The sequence below is a fragment of the Sphaerodactylus townsendi genome, linkage group LG01 (assembly GCF_021028975.2).
Source record: "Sphaerodactylus townsendi isolate TG3544 linkage group LG01, MPM_Stown_v2.3, whole genome shotgun sequence".
Taxonomy (NCBI): Eukaryota; Metazoa; Chordata; class Lepidosauria; order Squamata; family Sphaerodactylidae; genus Sphaerodactylus; species Sphaerodactylus townsendi.
The window spans coordinates 63,792,984-63,811,453 of NC_059425.1; the positions used below are offsets into that span (position 1 = coordinate 63,792,984).

At 43.1% G+C, this 18,470-nt stretch overlaps 1 protein-coding gene across 5 annotated transcripts in view; it reads right to left on the reverse strand.

Moving 5' to 3' along the window:
- ENAH (ENAH actin regulator) overlaps window positions 1-18,470 on the reverse strand; it is a 141,118-nt gene that overhangs the window by 82,448 nt on the left and 40,200 nt on the right. For 4 of the 5 annotated variants that reach the window (XM_048505622.1, XM_048505964.1, XM_048505884.1 and 1 more), the window contains exon 2: window positions 7,665-7,830. The exons of the other annotated variant lie outside the window; for it this stretch is intronic. In XM_048505622.1, coding sequence (XP_048361579.1) covers window positions 7,665-7,830 — 166 coding nt within the window. The remainder of the gene's footprint in view (window positions 1-7,664; window positions 7,831-18,470) is intronic. 5 annotated transcript variants of the gene reach the window in all.

The following is an 18,470-nucleotide window of genomic DNA, read 5'->3' on the forward strand; positions in this document are numbered from 1 at the left end:
CGATCAGGTATTTAGATGCAACCTGTCCGTAGTCACGTCCCTGACTTTCCACCATCCGGATTTAAAGCGCTCCTGTGCCAGAGCCGCACCAAATATTTGGGACCGCAGCCGTTGATCCTGCCCACCGCCTTCCGGAGAACGCATGAAGTTGTCTTCAGCCTATGCCCTGAGCGCACCGGAAAGACTTTCGTCATGGTTAATTTGCCAGAATCCAACAAAGGACTTCTGCGTCGATATCATACGAATGACACCTGTCTGTGCAGCCGCCACCGGCCATGCTGGTAGGGGCTGATGGGAATTGTAGTTCCTGAACATCTGGAGAGCCGCAGGTTCCCTACCCCTGGTCTAAATCATTATGTAGTTATGGTGACAAGATAGTTTAATCATGTCTCATCGTCAAAGAATGTTGCTTGGTTGACTTTGGAGGATGATAAGAAGGGATATGACTGGGGAAGGCATGTCCCAATGGGTGCTTGGGGGCATATACATACCTGAACAGCAAGCATAGGAAGACTTGCAAAGATATTGGGAACCATCCTGTTGATAAGAGGAATTAAGTACAAACATCAATCACTTTCCACAACCTAATGGAGGACTTTGAAGACATCATCCTCTGAGGAAGAAGACTGCCTGCCAGTAAATGGAGAGGGTGTTCTTAGATGGAAGAAATCTGGACTTTTGGGGATGTCAGAATCAATGATGGGTAACAAAGATGTTCAATGTCAAGGAGAGTGAGAGCTTTGATGTCAGGAGGGTTCCGGACTCTGATCTCATCTGATACTGAGGGACAACATCAAGGGAGAATTTGACAATCGACATAGAGGGAATGGTCAACCATGAACAGAAGAGTCTTGTTATCAAGTAGACAACAGTGATTGACACTGAGCCAAGATAAGTGGCAGGTGAATGGGAGAATCAGACTGATGACACATCAGTGATGAGCCTTGGTGTTGAGGAGATGATGGTGATCAACGTTGAAATATCTGGTTGACAAATGGGGGAATCAGACTGTGGAATTGCAGTGACAAGCCTTGGCATCAGAGAGAGAATGGCTTAGATTGAGAGGTATTCTTAACCTTCTTTTTTGGTCTTTTTAACAGGGGGCCCAGAAGGTGCCTGTCTGGCCATCAAAGCCAAATCAGGAATCAGTCCTGCTGGAGTCAGAGGGACTGAAGAGATGAAAGCATGCAAGCCCTCTTTACATATTTCTCTGAGGGAAAATCCACAAAAGTGAGAGACTTTTCCCACAGAACGACCTTAACCATTGAAGTCTATTTGTGTCTGGCCTTTGCAGTAAAACGGCAGAAGGATGGGCATGTCTCAGAGACATGAATCTCCTTGGGGCAGAAAAGGCATTCATTATGCTCATTGTTCTCAGCTGTTTTCATTCCACACTTGGAACATTTCTTGAATGCAATCTCAACAAAGACAATGAGAAGAAAAGAAAAGCCTGAGGTACATGAAGCGCTAACTGAAGCTGGTCCTCTCTCCATGGGAGTGAAGAGAAAATGGAGGAGACCTTTTCCTACCTCTGTCATATAACTGTTTGGGCAGAAACCAGCCTGCTCTCAGTGGAAAGTGCTCTAAGCACTCTGATGTTTGCACTCTGGAATTCTTCTGGCCAGTTTGCGGTCAGCCTGGAGGGTCCCATGTGGGACTGCACTAAAGACATAACGATTAACATCTTGTTACATGAGCAGAAGTGCCTTCTACTCATGCAAAGATGAGATGTAGATCCAAACATTCCCTAAGAAGGCTGAGGCCACACAACACAAGATCCCTTCTTGTGATCTGCTGGGTCCAGACCACATTTCAAGAAGACTGCAAGACACTATACTAGTGGCTTTTTGAGCATTAATTAATTTATGTTATTCTGTAATTTGCAGTTTTATTCTTTGATTGTTAACTGATGTTTTAAATACAGTGGAACCTTGGTTTTCGTCGATAATCCGTCCGGCGACAAGCAGCAAAAACCGAAAATGGCATACTGGCAAAGACCGAAACCGTCGATCTCTGAGGGCAGCGAAGACCGAGGTTGGACTGTATTTAAATTATGTTGCAATCTGTCTTGTTTTACAGAAAGCCTTTAACTAAATAAAATTACCTAATTATTCTTTATTGAGTAATAAAAATCTCAGCAACAGCAGCACACGTAGAATTTGGCACAGCTTAAATTTAGTCACGGCACTTGTCAGCATATTTTTGTCAGAATACATTTTACCTGAAGTTCAATTCTAGGTGGACAATTTCAGTTGCACTGTTTTTATCTTTTATTCTTATTTTGTATGATTACACCTTTCTTGCATTTTCCTTCCTCAATAAGCAAAATAATATAAGCAATTATTTCAAGTAATTCTCAAGACCACATCTGATTTACAAAGCAAAATTTTACATTCTAAATATCATTCACAGCCTAATATACTTTGGGTTTATTCCCAAAGAAAATAAAAATGAAGAAAAGGAGAGCCATATGATCTGAGCTCCTCAAAATAAAGGCAGAATAAAATGTGATAAAGAGTTTTCAAAATATTGTGTTGTAATAGTTCATACAGTTTATTGCATAAGAATTTACATGGATAATCCCCTGGAACAGAACAAGCAGAATTATGGTAAATATGCCATTAATCTCAAAAAAATCCTGTATACATAGATTAGAAATTTATACATGAAGAAATGTGTACAATAGTGAGCTATATAAGTATGTAGCACTGCATAATGCATGTAGTCATGAAACTAAAGTGAAAGTCATTAATTATTATAAGAACATAGAAACATACAGTTGGAAGAGACCAAAAAAGCCATCAAATCCAACCCCCGGTTATGCAGGAATACATAATCAAAGCACTCCTGACAGACCACCATTCAGCCTCTGTTTAAAAACTCCAAAGAAGGAGACTCCACCATACTTCAAGGCAATGTATTCCAAAGTAGGACAGTCTTTGCCATCAGGAAGTTCTTCCTAATGTTTACACAGAATCTCTTTTCCTGTACCTTGAATCCCTTACTCCTTGTCCTAGTCTCTGGAACAGCAGAAAACAAGCTTGCTCCACTTTCAGCATGACATTCCTTCAAATATTTCAACATGGCTTTCATGTCACCCTTTAACCTTCTCTTCTTCAGACCAAACCTATCCAGATCCCTGTCCTCGTAGGGAATGGATTCCAGACCTTTTACCATTTTGGTTGCCTTCCTCTGGACCAATTCCAGCTTGTCAATATCCTTCTTGAACTGCGGTATTCCAAGTGATGTCTGACCAATGCAGAATCGAGAGGTACTATTACGTCCCTCAGTCTAGACACTATACTCCTACTGATGCAGCCTAGAATTGTATTGGATTTCTTGGCTGCCACATCACACTGCTGACCCATATTCAGTTTGTGGTCTACTAAAACTCCTATATCCCTATCGTCAGGTCAGGTGTTTCCCACCCTATACCTGTGCATTTCATTTTTTTGCCTAAGTACATTTATCTTTTTAAGTTGTTCTTAACCTGGCACGCCAGAGCTTGTTCTGCACTTTAGCTTTTCTGTCTTTCTCCCTACATGTCCTGGCTATTTGTTTTAATTCCTCTTTGGTGATTTCCCCCTTTTTCCATTTCTTGTACATATCCCTTTTAAATCTTACCTCAACTGAAAGGAGCTCAGTAAGCAGGAACTTGGCTAACAGGAATTTAGTGGGGTACCTTTTACTATTTAATACTACTAAATACAGATGATCAGGGAGTTGCTGCAGTCACCTACAACAGCTCTGGTATGTTTCTTTGGTTGCTGTGGGTAGTTACACCTGCAGGAAGTGAAACTTCGCTGCTCTCTTGGAATAGAACGTCCAGCAGCTTGAGGCACAAGTATCTTCTCTTCAGCACATTAAGAAGAATTTCCTGGACAGAGTGGAGCAGGTAGTGCTGGGTGAGGAATACACTGAGGATTTCTCTGAGGAGAAGGACAGTTCTCAAGCACATGAGGTGGGTATATGGAGGAACTATGGCACATAGAAGTAGAAGGGCCTCAACAATTCAGGCAGAGGGAACACCTTAGGTTCTATTCCTAAGGGAAGAATGCTCCCTTTGGGTCTACCCTTGACCGTATTCTTGGAATTATTAGACTCCTCAGCTGAGGAGGTATCCTGGAAATATAAGATTGCAATGGATTTTGCCAACAAATCTTGGAGGTCTTCAGACTTGAAGCACTTGGCTGCTGGCTCTGGTAACTAAATAGCAACCTCTTCCTTGTCTGACAAGAATTCCCCCTCTTTTTGTCTCTCTATCACTATGGGAGGATTGATCTGGATCATTTAAGAGGTCTTGTCTGTGTCGTTTTTCTCCCCCTATCCAGAGGTGGGATCCAACCAGTTCTCACCACTTCTCTAGAAGTGGTTACTAATTTTTTCTGAGTGCCGAGAAGGGGTTACTAAAGCAACCTCCCTGCCCAATAGGGACTGGAGGTGCGTGTGTGCGGCGGCGCCACTGTTTGAATCCCACCACCATCGGAACCTGTTATTAAAATTTTTGGATCCCACCACTGCCCCTATCCCATCTTCCTAGCAGCCTTGGTGGGCAAGGAGGATTGACTGGCATAAGGTTGTGGTTCCCTGTGAAAGGAATGAGCAGATTGGGAGGACAGGGAGATAGATCTGGAACAAAAGCCTCAGGACGGGAAATAAATCTTTATCTCCTCCCCCACTGTCTCATAATGTCTATAAGCTCACTAAGGGCCATTTGCCCTCCCAAGGAAAGTTTACTTGCAAGTAATTGGGTACTGTGACAAACTAGATCACTCCCATTCCCCAGTAAGGGATTAAGTGGAGCCTTTTGTTGTTCAGGGTTGTCTGACTGACTGCTTCTTCTGGGTCTTTGCAAAGGTAAATGCCATGTGGCAGCAAGGCTATTTTCCCCTATCAGCAACATAGCATTTTCCCTTCTCAGCTAGGGAGAGAAGCACCTTTTCTTCCTGCATTCCCCAAGCGATTTGCTTCCAGCCTCAGGGTGGACCAGAGTACTGGTTCCTGGGCAAACTGTGCTACCACAGGGCAGCAGTGGTCAAGGGGTACTCTAGCTCTCCTGAAAGGAATCCATTCCTGGCATCTCTGTGGCTCATTTTGGGGCACTTTTTCTTCTTACCCCTAATGGCAGCAGTGCCTAAGCTAGCAACCATTATCACGCTAAGCAGAACACAGAACATGGAAGTGAGTGATTTCCAATCTGGAGACAGGAAGTAAAAAACTTAATCTTGCCTCCCTGAGCAAGGGGGGAGGGGATCACCCACACAAGATGTCCTACTTCCCTCAGAGGGAGAACTGTCCATTTATTCCTATTCAGCTTCTTTTTGTTCTGCTCATTTTAATCCATAAAAGTACTTGTCCTAGTATGCCATGGCTGCTAAGCTGACTCAGGAGCCTTTAGTGAGGTACCTTGTCAAAATCCTTTCAAAAAGTTCAAGTATATAATAATGTCTACTATCAATCATATCTACACACTTGCTCACAAACTCCAAAATGTTGGTGAGGCATACCCATGCTGATTTTCCCTCCACAGCTTTTGCTTCTCTACATGTGTCATAATTCTATCTTTGACTGCAATTTCTGTTAATTTGTCTGGGACAGATTTCTGACATAATTTCCTTGTTTCCCTCTGGACCTCTCTTTACAAATCAGTGTAACTTTTGATACTCTGCAGTCTTCTAATAACGTGGCTCTCGATTGCAATTTAAGCTACCTGGAATTTCTTGGATGTAGGCCACTAGGATCTGGAGATTTATTAGTTTATAATTCTCTTCCCTTACAAGACAAGAACTTCACCTCTCAATTTGAATCTATTCTTCAGACTCTCTTTCTGAAAATAATGGCTGTGGCCTGGATACATGCCACACCGCTTCTACAGTGAATGCAGATGGAAATAACATCTCCAACATCTCTCTTAAGGAATCCTTTTACTCCTTAGTCATGCAAAGGTTCAACTACTTCCTTGACTTATAAAGCACTCTGCTCCTCAAATTTTCTTTTTGCCTGAGTAATCATTCTTATACTTCTTTTGCCAGACCCCATGCCCCCTTCTGTTCGCTTCTACTTTTTAAAAGAAGCCTTTTTGCCTTTCACAGCTTCCTTGACTTGCGTCATTAACCATGCAATCCCCATTTTAGACTTGGAGTACCGTTCTTAACCTATAAACCAAAAGTATAGTGGTGTCCAGTCCCCAACTCCCCTACTCTCAGGCTCCTGGGAGGGGACTAACCAATCACTAAGATGGTACATAGATGATACATGGGGCATCAGGAGGAGGCAGACCATGTGTGGCCAGCCTCCCCAAAAGCCCAGTGGAACAGCTCGGTTTTACAGGCCCTGCGGAACTCACCAAGGTCCCACAGGGCCCTAACAGATGGAGGAAGAGTGTTCCACCAGGCAGGGGCCAGGGCTGATGTGTCCTCCAGAAAGCGAAGAAGAAGAAGAAGAAGAAGAAGAAGAAGAAGAAGAAGAAGAAGAAGAAGAAGAAGAAGAAGAAGAAGAAGAAGAAGAAGAAGAAGAAGAAGAAGAAGAAGAAGAAGAAGAAGAAGAAGAAGAAGAAGAAGAAGAAGAAGAAGAAGAAGAAGAAGAAGAGGAAGAAGAAGAGGAAGAGGAAGAGGAAGAAGAAGAGGAAGAAGAAGAGGAAGAAGAAGAGGAAGAAGAGGAAGAAGAAGAGGAAGAAGAAGAAGAGGAGGAGGAGGAGGAGGAGGAGGAGGAAGAGGAGGAGGAGTTTGGATTTATATCCCCCTTTCTCTCCTGTAGGAGACTCAAAGGGGCTTACAATCTCCTTGACCTTCCCCCCTGACAACAAACACCCTGTGAGGTGGGTGGGGCTGAGAGAGCTCCGAAAAGTTGTGACTAGCCCAAGGTCACCCAGCTGGCGTGTGTGGGAGTGCACAGGCTAATCTGAATTCCCCAGATAAGTCTCCGCAACTCAGGCAGCAGAGTGGGGAATCAAAACCGGTTCCTCCAGATTAGAATGCACCTGCTCTTAACCACTACGCCGCTGCTGCTCTCTGAAGCAGAAAACCCTGAAGCTGAAGGTTGCATTCTATCTATGCTTTCTATCTATGTTGCATTCTATCTATGCTTTCCCATTGGCGTTCCCAGTGGTGTTCACTATCCCCAATCAGTGTAAAGCCTTCATTAATGAAAAATACATACAACTATATTTCAGTCTATATGACTTTACAGCAATTTTTGGATCCCACATATCATGATTCTCTAAGAGGTATATGAATATACCCAGATACTAATTCCAAATAATCCTGTTCTGTGATTGGAGATACAACCTAATTTGCTTAAGTACATAGGGACTCCTGCAGAAAGTTAATAAAGAAATCATATCATTAGTATATTAAGTATTAAAAATATTAAAAGTATTAAAATACATTAAAAGTATTAAAAATACTTCTGATGGCATTCCTTTTTGAGTTTAACAGTAAACTTGCACCAGGGAACTAGTTTTATCAGTATATGAAAGTCAAGTATGTCCCATCTTCTACTACTATGTGACCCAGAATTCCATCACTTATTTTCTGTGAAAATATTGACTTCACAGTAAGAATATTTAGGTAACCCTCAACATAAACTTCATTGGAACATTTTTTAAAGGTTAAATAACACTGGAAATATCATTTTAATTGCTTCAGTTAGGAGAACTCACTTACCTGATGATCCTGAATCTTCCTGCCAACTACTCTGAACGTATTGTTGCCTGTGTGATGATATATATGAACTCTGCTAAATCCAGTGGACCCACCAGCTGGTACCCACTTCTTATTGGCATCATCGTAGACCATTACAGCAGCTCGTGCTTGGCAGATGCTCTGCTCACTGTTAAAACAAACAAATACAAAAAAGTAGGGGGTGGCACCATAATGTTAAAATAATGCTTTGTAAAAATCACAACCGCAAGGCTAATCAGACTGATGCATTTCACGGATTTCCTGAACAATTAATTAAGGTTGGTTGCTGTAACTATCAGACCTATTGGTTAGCATCAAATATTTTATACCTAAGAGCATAATACAAAACTTCTATTAATGCAATAAATATGCCCTTTGCAATGCTCAGTTACCTCTGTTCTGAGCCCAGAGAGGAGGAGCAGAATGTAACTGATTTGTTTGGCTGCCTTGCACATGTGAGGACTTTAACCTGAACAGGGCCACAATCCAGTATGAGGTTATTCGTGGAGAATTGAAGATTAATTCGCAGAACCTTCAAGAAGCAAAGGCTGTTAAGTGCTGGGCAGAGCCTTTTTACATACAGGAAAACAAACATTCATGTGGTTGGTTGCTACAAATATTCATAATTTGTCACAATACATTTTCATTATAATGTTTGATCTTGGAAGTCAAACACTGCTACCTATGGATTCTCAGTTTTATATAGAAAATCAGCGTTTACTAATGCAGGACATCTATAAATCATCCTTCTACTTAATTTAAGTACACAAAGTGGCATTCAATCAACAATTTAGTTCAGCGCAATTATAAAAAATAGGGTTTTTTGTTAATTGCACCAACTACATCTTAGGGACTACCAAAGGAGCTCAAGCAGCCAGCAAAAGGAGGGGAAGAAATCTGATTTCCTCCTTGTCACTACAGTACCTGATACTGAGCCAAATTTTGTTCTCCTTTTGAGCTTGAGGACATCTGTGTGTTTCCTACTGTCCAATCAGGGAGGCAGAATCAAACTTCTTGTTTCCTTGATATACGTGGGGCATGCCCATTCTTCCCCTGTTCTTTCCTGCCTCCAAGGAGGGCAGTGTCCCAGATGCCTGTGCTTTTCCTTTCCTTAGATAATCTCCATCTTTATCACTATTTCTTATCACCTTTCCTCATTATCTACTTCCCTCTGACTCATCTGCAGCCCTCTTCTATCTGTTGGCTCCTTCTTATTCTCTCTAATCGATGACAAAAATTGAGGAAACCCACACAGCCTGTTTTGCACTCTCAGCAACTCGCAGCCCCCAATCCTTTTTTGCACAACATGGAACGACATGAGAGCAAGTTCCTGTCCGAAGATGAGCTGCAGGCGTCACTTGTGGCTCGAGATGACCCCCTGATAGGGCTGCCTTGTTCCTTGCCTCCTGTGATACAGAGGACAAGAAGGCACCACCTTGTGGCCCCAAAAAAGGTGCAAAAAAGCCACACCTGGAGAAAATGGCATCAGGCTTTACCTCAGCTCCTGCTTTGCACCTGATACTGTGCTACATTTTGTTAACTCTCCTGACCTTCGGAGAGTAGGATGTTTGGTGAAAGGCAAGGGATTGGATGATCCATTCCACCAACTTGTTCTACAAGCTTTTTTGCTGGATGCAGCTCATTGTATTTACAGTTGCAAACTTATATTCCCTTGGCATGCACAGGTATCACAACCTTGACAGCAACCTTTATTTTGACTGTGTTAAGTCCACTGCAGACACTACACATCTACAGTCTCAATTCACTTCAAAAAGGATATTTACTGTTTCCCTCTGAACGACCATTTAAGAATAATAAAAGCTTCTCAGAGAGTTATTTTCATCAATAGTTTCACTTTTGACAACACCATAGTTAACCCAATAAAAATGGTAACATACATTACTGTATTTTAAAAAATATCTACCCATTCAAGCTCCATCCTTCTATCAATTAAAAAATCTCTTAGAACCATTTCAACAAAACATAACCAAGGAATACTGTACTAAAATCCGATATTAAGAATGAAAAATTACCAATAATGCAACATATTTCAGCCTCACTGAAAAGGCAAGGACATCTGTCTTGAGTGAAACACACTAGCTTGTGGTATTTGACGCACAGTTTCCCAGCTGTTATTTGGTTAGCTCTTTTTTTAGATTCAACAATCCTTCCACTTCTAGATCAACAGAAATGTTCAGTGTACAAAGTCCTTATTTTAGCAAGAAAAGAGTTAGGTCAGTCATTTGATGCCATCCATATAGGATGGGGCAACACAAGCCATTTGTACATGCTTGATTTAGCCACAACCTCTGCTTCTCTAGCTGCAAAATGCAAGCCACAACTACTTCTTCTCCAGCTCCAAAACATATCCTCAGAGCAATCATAATAGAACTAATATCTCTTTGTGTGCTATTTTAACAGTACAGAAATGAGCATTCTAAGCAAGCAAGTTCTAATGTTGAATACAACAAAGGTTGAACATAAAGTATTTTGTGTATTGTCGAAGGCTTTCACGGCCGGAATCACTTGGGTGCTGTGTGGTTTCCGGGCTGTGTATGGCCGTGTTCTAGCAGCATTCTCTCCTGACGTTTCGCCTGCATCTGTGGCTGGCATCTTCAGAGGATTTGATGTTGGGAAAGCAAGTGGAGTATATATCTGTTGGAGTGTCCAGGGTGGGTGGAGAAACCTTGTCTGTGAGTAATAAAGAAGGCAACCAGGTCAATAGTTGAGGGCGTCTGAATAGAAGTATGAGTAACAATGAAGACTATAGCATGGGCGTAACACTGGAGATAGCAAGGTCATTGGTGGGAGCATCTGAATAGAAGTATCCTGGCCTTTGTTTCTTTTGTTCATGGTCGTAACCTGTGTTTGTGTGTGAGCTTTCGGTTAGACTTACCTCCGTCTTGACTCTAGTATTTTTCAACACTGGCAGCCAAGTTCTGGTTCATTTTCTTCATAGTTTCTTCCCTTCCTGTTAAAATTGTCCGTATGTGCTTATGGATTTCGAAATTTAGTTTCCTCTGTGTAGTCTGGACGAGTAGTGGCTTCTTCAGAGTGGTCCAGAATTTCTGTTTTTTTCAAATAATATTCCTATGTCCAGGTTGGTTTATTTCATGTGTTCTGGCTTTATTGCTGGATTTTTCTGGCTGAAATAGTCTGCAGTGCCTTTCGTGTTCTTTTGATACGTGTGTTCCCTGTGCAGCTCGCGTTTGGTGGTTTCCCTTTATGGCGTAGGATTTGTCCACAGCTGCATTGGTGGCAGGCGCGATAGGCTCCTGCAGTAGCTAAAGGATCCCTCTTATCCTTTGCTGAACGTAGCATCTGTTGAATTTTCTTAGTGGGTCTGTAGATTGTTTGTAGGTTGTGCTTCTTCATCAGTTCGCTTATGCGATTTTAACAATTTTAACAGGAAGGAAGAAACTATGAAAATGAACAGAACTTGGCTGCCAGTGTTGAAAAATACTAGAGTCAAGACAGTGTCTAACCAGCTCCACACAAACACAGGTTGACCATAGACAAAAGAAACAAAGGCCAGGATACTTCTATTCAGATGCTCCCACCAGTGACCTTGCTATCTCCAGTGTTACGCCCATGCTATAGTCTTCATTGTTACTCATACTTCTATTCAGACGCCCTCAACTATTGACCTGGTTGCCTTCTTTGTTACTCACAGACAAGGTTTCTCCACCCACCCTGGACACTCCAACAGATATATACTCCACTTGCTTTCCCAACATCAGATCCTCTGAAGATGCCAGCCACAGATGCAGGCGAAACGTCAGGAGAGAATGCTGCTAGAACACGGCCATACAGCCCGGAAACCACACAGCACCCAAAACATAAAGTATTTCCTTAGAAATGTTTCACAAAAACAGAACATTGTCTAGTCATGAAACATCCTTGCACTTGTGATTTAAAATAAAAGTGTGCAAGAGAGCAGTTTTATACCATCTTATTACTCAATCATAGTGTATCTGGACTTCTGAAAGATGTGATTGTAGTAATTTATGATAGCAGTAATTTAGAATACCTTTATTTCAAACAATGTAACACCTTACCAGATTGGTTTACTAAACAAGACTAGACAAACTTCCACCAAATCATTAAGAACACCATCATACATCTAATGCTGAATCTGGGGTTCAGGCTGGGGCATGGATATTTGTACAAATTAGGATAGGGCCAACCCCCAGAATAGCACAAAAATCGAGAAATCACAAAAAAGAGAGATCTTTCTCCTCTATTAAACTGCTTATTTTATTTCTTTCTGTTATCCTCCTCCTTTCTTCTATCTTCCTTTCTTTCTTTTTTCCCTCTTTCTTTTTCTTTTCTTCTTTTTTCTTCCTTTTGATTTTTATCGATATGTACCAAGTATGTATCGAGTATTTATCGAGCAGCAGTGGCGTAGGAGGTTAAGAGCTCATGTATCTAATCTGGAGGAACCGGGTTTGATTCTCAGCTCTGCCACCTGAGCTGTGGAGGCTTATCTGAGGAATCCAGATTAGCCTGTACTCTCCCACACACGCCAGCTGGGTGACCTTGGGCTAGTCACAGCTTCTCGGAGCTCTCTCAGCCCCACCCACCTCACAGGGTGTTTGTTGTGAGGGGGGAAGGTCAAGGAGATTGTAAGCCCCTTTGAGTCTCCTACAGGAGAGAAAGGGGGGGGTATAAATCCAAACTCTTCTTCTTCTGAAATGATGTAAAGCAACAGCTCTGACTTTTTCTTTTATGTACAAGCTAATTTTTAATAAATTTTTAAAAAGATTATGAGAATTTTAAAAAACTTTTAAAAAGTGTGTGTGGGGGGCAAGATCTCCTGATGCTTTGTCACAAAATCCCAACCACCATTTTGAGAGTGGCTTAACAACCCCATAAACAGTCATATCCATCAAAGCAGCTAGAAGGGACGGCTGCTGGTAAAGGTGACAGAGAAAATGGAGGAGGTGGTAGGACTGCTGGAAAGCCACTGCCGAGTGAGCCCAACAAGAAGAGGCACTGTTGCTGCAGGTAGATGGGTGACTAAGCCAGGATGCATGTAGGCGGGCACATGAGTGAAAACAGAGAAACAGTGGGGAGGGAAGGAATGGCGATGGGCAAGGCAACACGTTGCCATCAGTTGGAAGTCCAGGAAGAGGGGATAGAAGTGGAAAGGTAAATGGAGAGGAGGAATAAAAAAGGATGATAAGGAGATGGGGGGAGAATGGAAGTAAGAGAAGCACTGAGAATGAAAGGTGGTGAAAGAAAGGGCTGGTGGAGAGCAGGAGAAGAGGGAAGGGGGGCAAAAAGAGAGGGGGAATAGCAGGCGACAGAAGCAAAAAAAAAAGGATAAGTCCCACAAGCCCCTGCTTTTCAAATATAAGTGTAGCAGCATTGATGCATTTATCACATATGCTTGCTGCTAACACTGCTGTGAAAACAGCCTGTGCTAGCTTCCTTAATCTGTTTCAAATCTGAAATGTTGGCTTCAACCAAGAAAGTCCTAGATTTGGAGTAGATCAGTTTATCATTTATCTGTCATTTAATATTATGTCCCACATACACTGTGGTAAAAATAGCAAAGAATTTGAGTGATCTCTCCCTCACAATTCTGTTGTCAATTCTGAATACCCTTCCTATTTACTTATGCTTCATATTCTTGAGTACAGATCTATGAAGAGGAAGTTACTTTAAGGCTGATTTTAGAGAACACCAACGTATGTCAGCTATGTTATTCGTCACAAATGCACTTAGAAGCTGCTCTGATGATGCATATTATAAATGGAAGACACATCAAATCAATTTGCATGGTTAGTAATAATCCAGTCTATTGTTTTTGGTGTCAAAGGGTGTACTTATTTTTGTTTGTACTATCATGTGATTACCTTCCAGGTAAAAGTGTAGATCCTGCCAGTGAAGTGTCTTCGAGCTGTAATTATTGTTTTCGTAACTTCTCCTCTGTAAACATTCTTTGCAGAGCCCTCCTTCCAATTTCCATGCAGTCAGTTGAAGCTTGGATGGGTCTGGGTGCCAAACTGGTCCCTGGGAGAGGCGATCTTTCCAAAGGGTTAATATCAGTGGATATGTTACTGACATATTTGTTGCAACCACCGCCACTTTGGCCAGAAGGAGGCCACTATGGTGATTTCAGCTCTCTGTTCCATTATTTTATGAAGCAATGTTGGAATCAGCAGAATTGGGGAAATGCATACAAGAGGCCATCCATCCATGAACTCACTAGAGCATCTGTCACTTTGGCCTCTGGATGGAAGAAGTGGTTGACAAACTTTGATAGTTGAGTGTTCACTGGTGATGCAAAAAGATCCAGGATGGGTAAGCCAAGCTGATCCGTGATCTGCTGAAAAACTTGTGTTCAGCTGCCACTCTCTTGGTTGGATTGATTGCTGGCTCAGCCAATCCGCTTCAATGTTTGCATTGTGCATTATATGTTCTGCTGTTATTGACAGAAGGTGCTGTTCTGCCCAAGTAAGAATCTTCAGGGCCTCTGAATGATGTTTAGAAGTTTTGGAGTCACCCTGTCCATTAATGTATGTTTTTGTTGCCACACTGTCCATTCTTATCAAGACATGAGATTTCAGGATTTGTTTCTTGCCAGATAGACTGCCCTGAGTTCCAGATGACTGATTGACAGTTTGGATTCTTGGCATTCCATCTACCCCAGGGGTGGACAACCTGTGGCGCTCCTGTTCATGAACTACAGTTTCCATCAGCCCTTGCAGGGACTGATGGGAATTGTAGTTCATTAACATCTGGAGTGCCATAGGTTGGCCACCCCTGATCCACCCTATGCTGGAGTCTGGTCAAGTGGGGCACCCCATTCTGACAGGCTGGAGTCAATAAAGATCAGGTTGCAGTCCATTATCCAGAAGGTTTTGTCCTGCTTGATGTTGTTGGCTCTGGTCCACCATGTAAGGCTGACTTCCAACTTTCGGGGAACAGTCAATGATATGTTGTCTGTAGCTGATAGGAGTGTAGGAACTGCTTTAGACACCTGGAATGGAGCCTGCCCCACTGAATGGCATCCAAGTTTGAGAGGAATAGGCCCATCAGGCTGGATGAGGTTCTGCTGTGCATAATTAGTCTCACTTGTTCCCTGATCTTCTGGAACTTTTTCTCTGATATGACAAATCTGTTGACCTTGGTGTTGATTATCACTTCCAGATGTTCCAAGATTTGCTTGGGTGAGAGGGAGCTTTTAGTCATATTTACAATGAACCTACAACTCAGCAGAGCAAAATTGTTTTCTGTATGTCTTATAAGGCTTTCTGATGGGAAGCAGATTGGATTAATATGTCACCTAAGTAGGGATGTAAATATATTCCTTTTTGTCTGACAGTGTTTACCGGAAGTTCTGAAAATATGTCGGAGGCCATGGAGAGTCCAAAAGGAAGGGAAAGGAATTGGAAATGCTTGCGGTTGATGCAGAATCTGACGGATTTGTGAAGTCCTGGCAAGATCAGAATGTGCAAGTGGCCTCCACTAAGTCGAATGATGTCAGGAACTCTTCCGGTTGGAGTGATTCCACTATTTATTTTATTTTATTTATTTATATTTTAGATTTATAGGCCGCCTCTTCCCCGAAGGGGAAGTTCTCTATCCAAAAGTGCCTCAGCTTTATAAATCAACTGCGGAACCTAAAGTCTAATATTGCACACCAGTCTCCACGAAAAAAAGGGAGTAGAGCCCTCTTCCGATTTCCCATGGTGGGTTCCTGGGCTGATCTTTCTCCCGTGTTGAACCTTCACTTGTAAACACCACCCTCCATGGGTTTTGTCTAGCGAAGTTCCAGTTAGATCTGCAGTATGACTGGTTGTATCATAGCAGAAAATGCTAAGAATGAAAGGACAGGTTATTTGGTTGGTATTAGTCAGGTTGATTGAGGGTCCTGGGCATTGCCTTAGTTGTGTCCCTGGTCTCTAACAGAATATGATTGAGTGATTCCCCAAACCATTTATCATCCTGGAAAGAAAATGCAGAATGGAAATCGGTTTGCCACACCCTTAGCCAGTGAAGCTTTCTGGTTGCGGCTGCTAAGTCCATAGCCCTGGCAGAGAATGCCATTGCATCCAGGGTTGCATCTGCAGTGAGTGATATTGCCTTCAGTGATCTGGATGTGCCCTCGTAGAGTCTGCATTGATTGTCTGGAATGAATTGTAGAATTTTGCAAGCCCATGAAATTAGGGCACTTGATTCTTTAGATTCAGTGGCTAAGGCCTCGTGAGTCCTCCTGGAAGCTTGTCCAGGTTGTTTAAAACATGACCCTCTCTGTCCTTTAACACTAGCCCTGAGGATTGTAGAGCAGCCACCAGGGCATCTACTGGGAGACCTGGAGGAGGTCGTTAGTGTAGGCAGGAGTAGTATATAGCTTTTCAATATAGCTTTTCAATTACAACTGTTAGCAGTTTGCAGCATCATTTGTGGCTGTCTGAGTGGTTGAGGGGAGTTGAGGTAGAAGCTCCCTGCCCACCTGCCATCTCCTCAGAAGCCCTTGGGTCTTTCCTGGGGTCTTTCAGAGTGGCAGCAGGTTCTGGAGCCATTTTGTCTTGACTGGACTTTTTGAAACAGTTTTTTTGGCTTGCAAGATGGCACCACCTAAAGTGAAACTGTCAAGGTCACAGCAGTCCCTGACTGGGCCGTGCCCACGCAGTTTGCCTCTGCCGTGGCTGTTGCTGTGATAAGAGCCACGAGGTCTCATTCAGAGAAGAAACCATCCTTGTGTTTGTTTATTTGTTTATTTGTTTATTTGTTTGTTTGTTTATTTAGGCTTTTATACCGCCCCATCCCCGAAGGGCTCTGTGTTGCTGTGGCTCCATAACTCCTTCACTCAGATTGCTCCTCTCTGTGTGTATTTTCAATTGCCTTGCCTCACCCAAAAGGGAAGAGGGGGAAGGAATTATACTGAAGGAATAAGAGTCAGAAAAGACAAGGAATTAAAGAAATACTGAAGGCACAAGGCACAGGTATTGAGAAAAAGTGTTAGGGTAGCATAAATAGAAAGAGATAATGTATAAACACCAAAAATAGAGAAAGGTTCAGCGAGCATGGACACTGGGCTACCGCTTCTCCCCTGAGGCAGGAAAAGAACTGAGGACAAGATGGTAGGAACAGAAAGTTAAGAACTGTTCCTACCTTCCGGACTTATTAGTGAGAATCACCCAGAAAGATATCCTCTGGCTCAGTGGGAGAACAGAGTAATATTTAATTTAATATGAATTATTTGAAAGACAGAATTTTGTTAATGAGGAAGGTTAAGGGAGATCTGAAACCATCATCACCCACCTCTCCACTACTGATTCCTGGGGTTGTGGGACTCATGGAGTAATAGCTATGTACTGAAAATCCTGAGTAATTTTGAAGAATGTTACTACTCAACAATAACTTTCTCCCATTAATTTTCTCCCCAGTCAAAATGAAGCACTGGGACAAAATACACATTGGCTACAACAGGGGTTGGGAACCTTTTCCGCTCAAAGAGCCATTTGGCTCGCTTGCTCGCCCACCCCCCCACCCCCCACTCCCCCCAATTTTCCTCCCTCACCACCTCCGCACGCCTTCACTCTGCTTCGCCCTCCCCCCCCGTCAACGCCTCCCCTGCTCCCTGCTCACTTCGCTGTTGCTTGCCTGCTCATGTCACCGGGGCTTGCTCGGGCTCGCTCGGGCCGTCGCCTGCTCCCCTGCTCGCTTGCTCGTCCCCCCTGCTCACTTGACCAACCGCCCACTCGCTCACCCCCCTGCCTGCTCGCCCCCACTCTCCCACCTGCTTTCCCACCCCCCCACTCACTGCCCGCTTGCTTGCCCCCGCCCGCTCCCCCGGCCCCCCACTTGCTTGCCGGCCCCCGACCCCCCACTTGCTCGCTCCCCCGCTCGCCCACTCACCTCGCTGCCTTTAATTTCTGCCCGGGCTTGCCCAGGAAGGGGCAGCCACACCGGGAGCCGCACGAGAAGCAGCGAAGAGCCGCTTGCTGCTCGGGAGCTGCGGGTTCCCGACCCCTGGGCTACAAGAACTGGGCAAAAGGGATGTTACATGACCTAATTCAAGTTATGCCAAAGATACGTAAACAAAGAGGTAAATGTTAAGGGCAGTCTAAGTCATGAAGAAGGGGCTTTAAACAGCTTCCCAACTCCTTACAATATGATTGTTTTAGCCAAGTTTAGCCTAAAAGACTGACTTCAGATCTAATTTCATACCATGACCTGCCCTTCTTTCATGAACACAACAGGATTTGAAAAGCCAAAGATGTTCAACAAAATTGACAACACATACTTCTGTAATTTCTTTCTACCTTGGAAAATTTAGTTTACTTCTTAAACATTACCCACAGGAAACTTAGATACCATTTGAGAGACTTTATTTAAAAAAAATAACTCAGGTGCCTCTGCAAAATTATGTTATTTTAAAATGCTTCCTTTTAAAACATAGAAATCAGTAAAGGGGAAAGGGTAGCTCTTCCAGATATGAACTGAGCTATATCTTCATTCTCACTAAAGGCATAGAAGTCAGAGGCGTAGCTACCATGGGGACAGCCGGGGACAAGTGCCCCGGGCGCCACCTTGTGGTGGGCACAGAAATTGCAGGTTCGCTTATGGCTTTTTCTATTTTTCAGGTTTTTTCCATTTTTGACATGCAGGGGGCGCAGTTTTTAGGCTAGTGGCACCAAAATTTCAGAGTATTGTCAAGTGACTCTCCTGATGATACCAGGCAAGTTTGGTTCAGGGGGTCCAAAGTTATGGACCCCCAAAATGGGTGACCCAATACTCCATTGTTTCCAATGGGAGCTAATAGTAAATGGG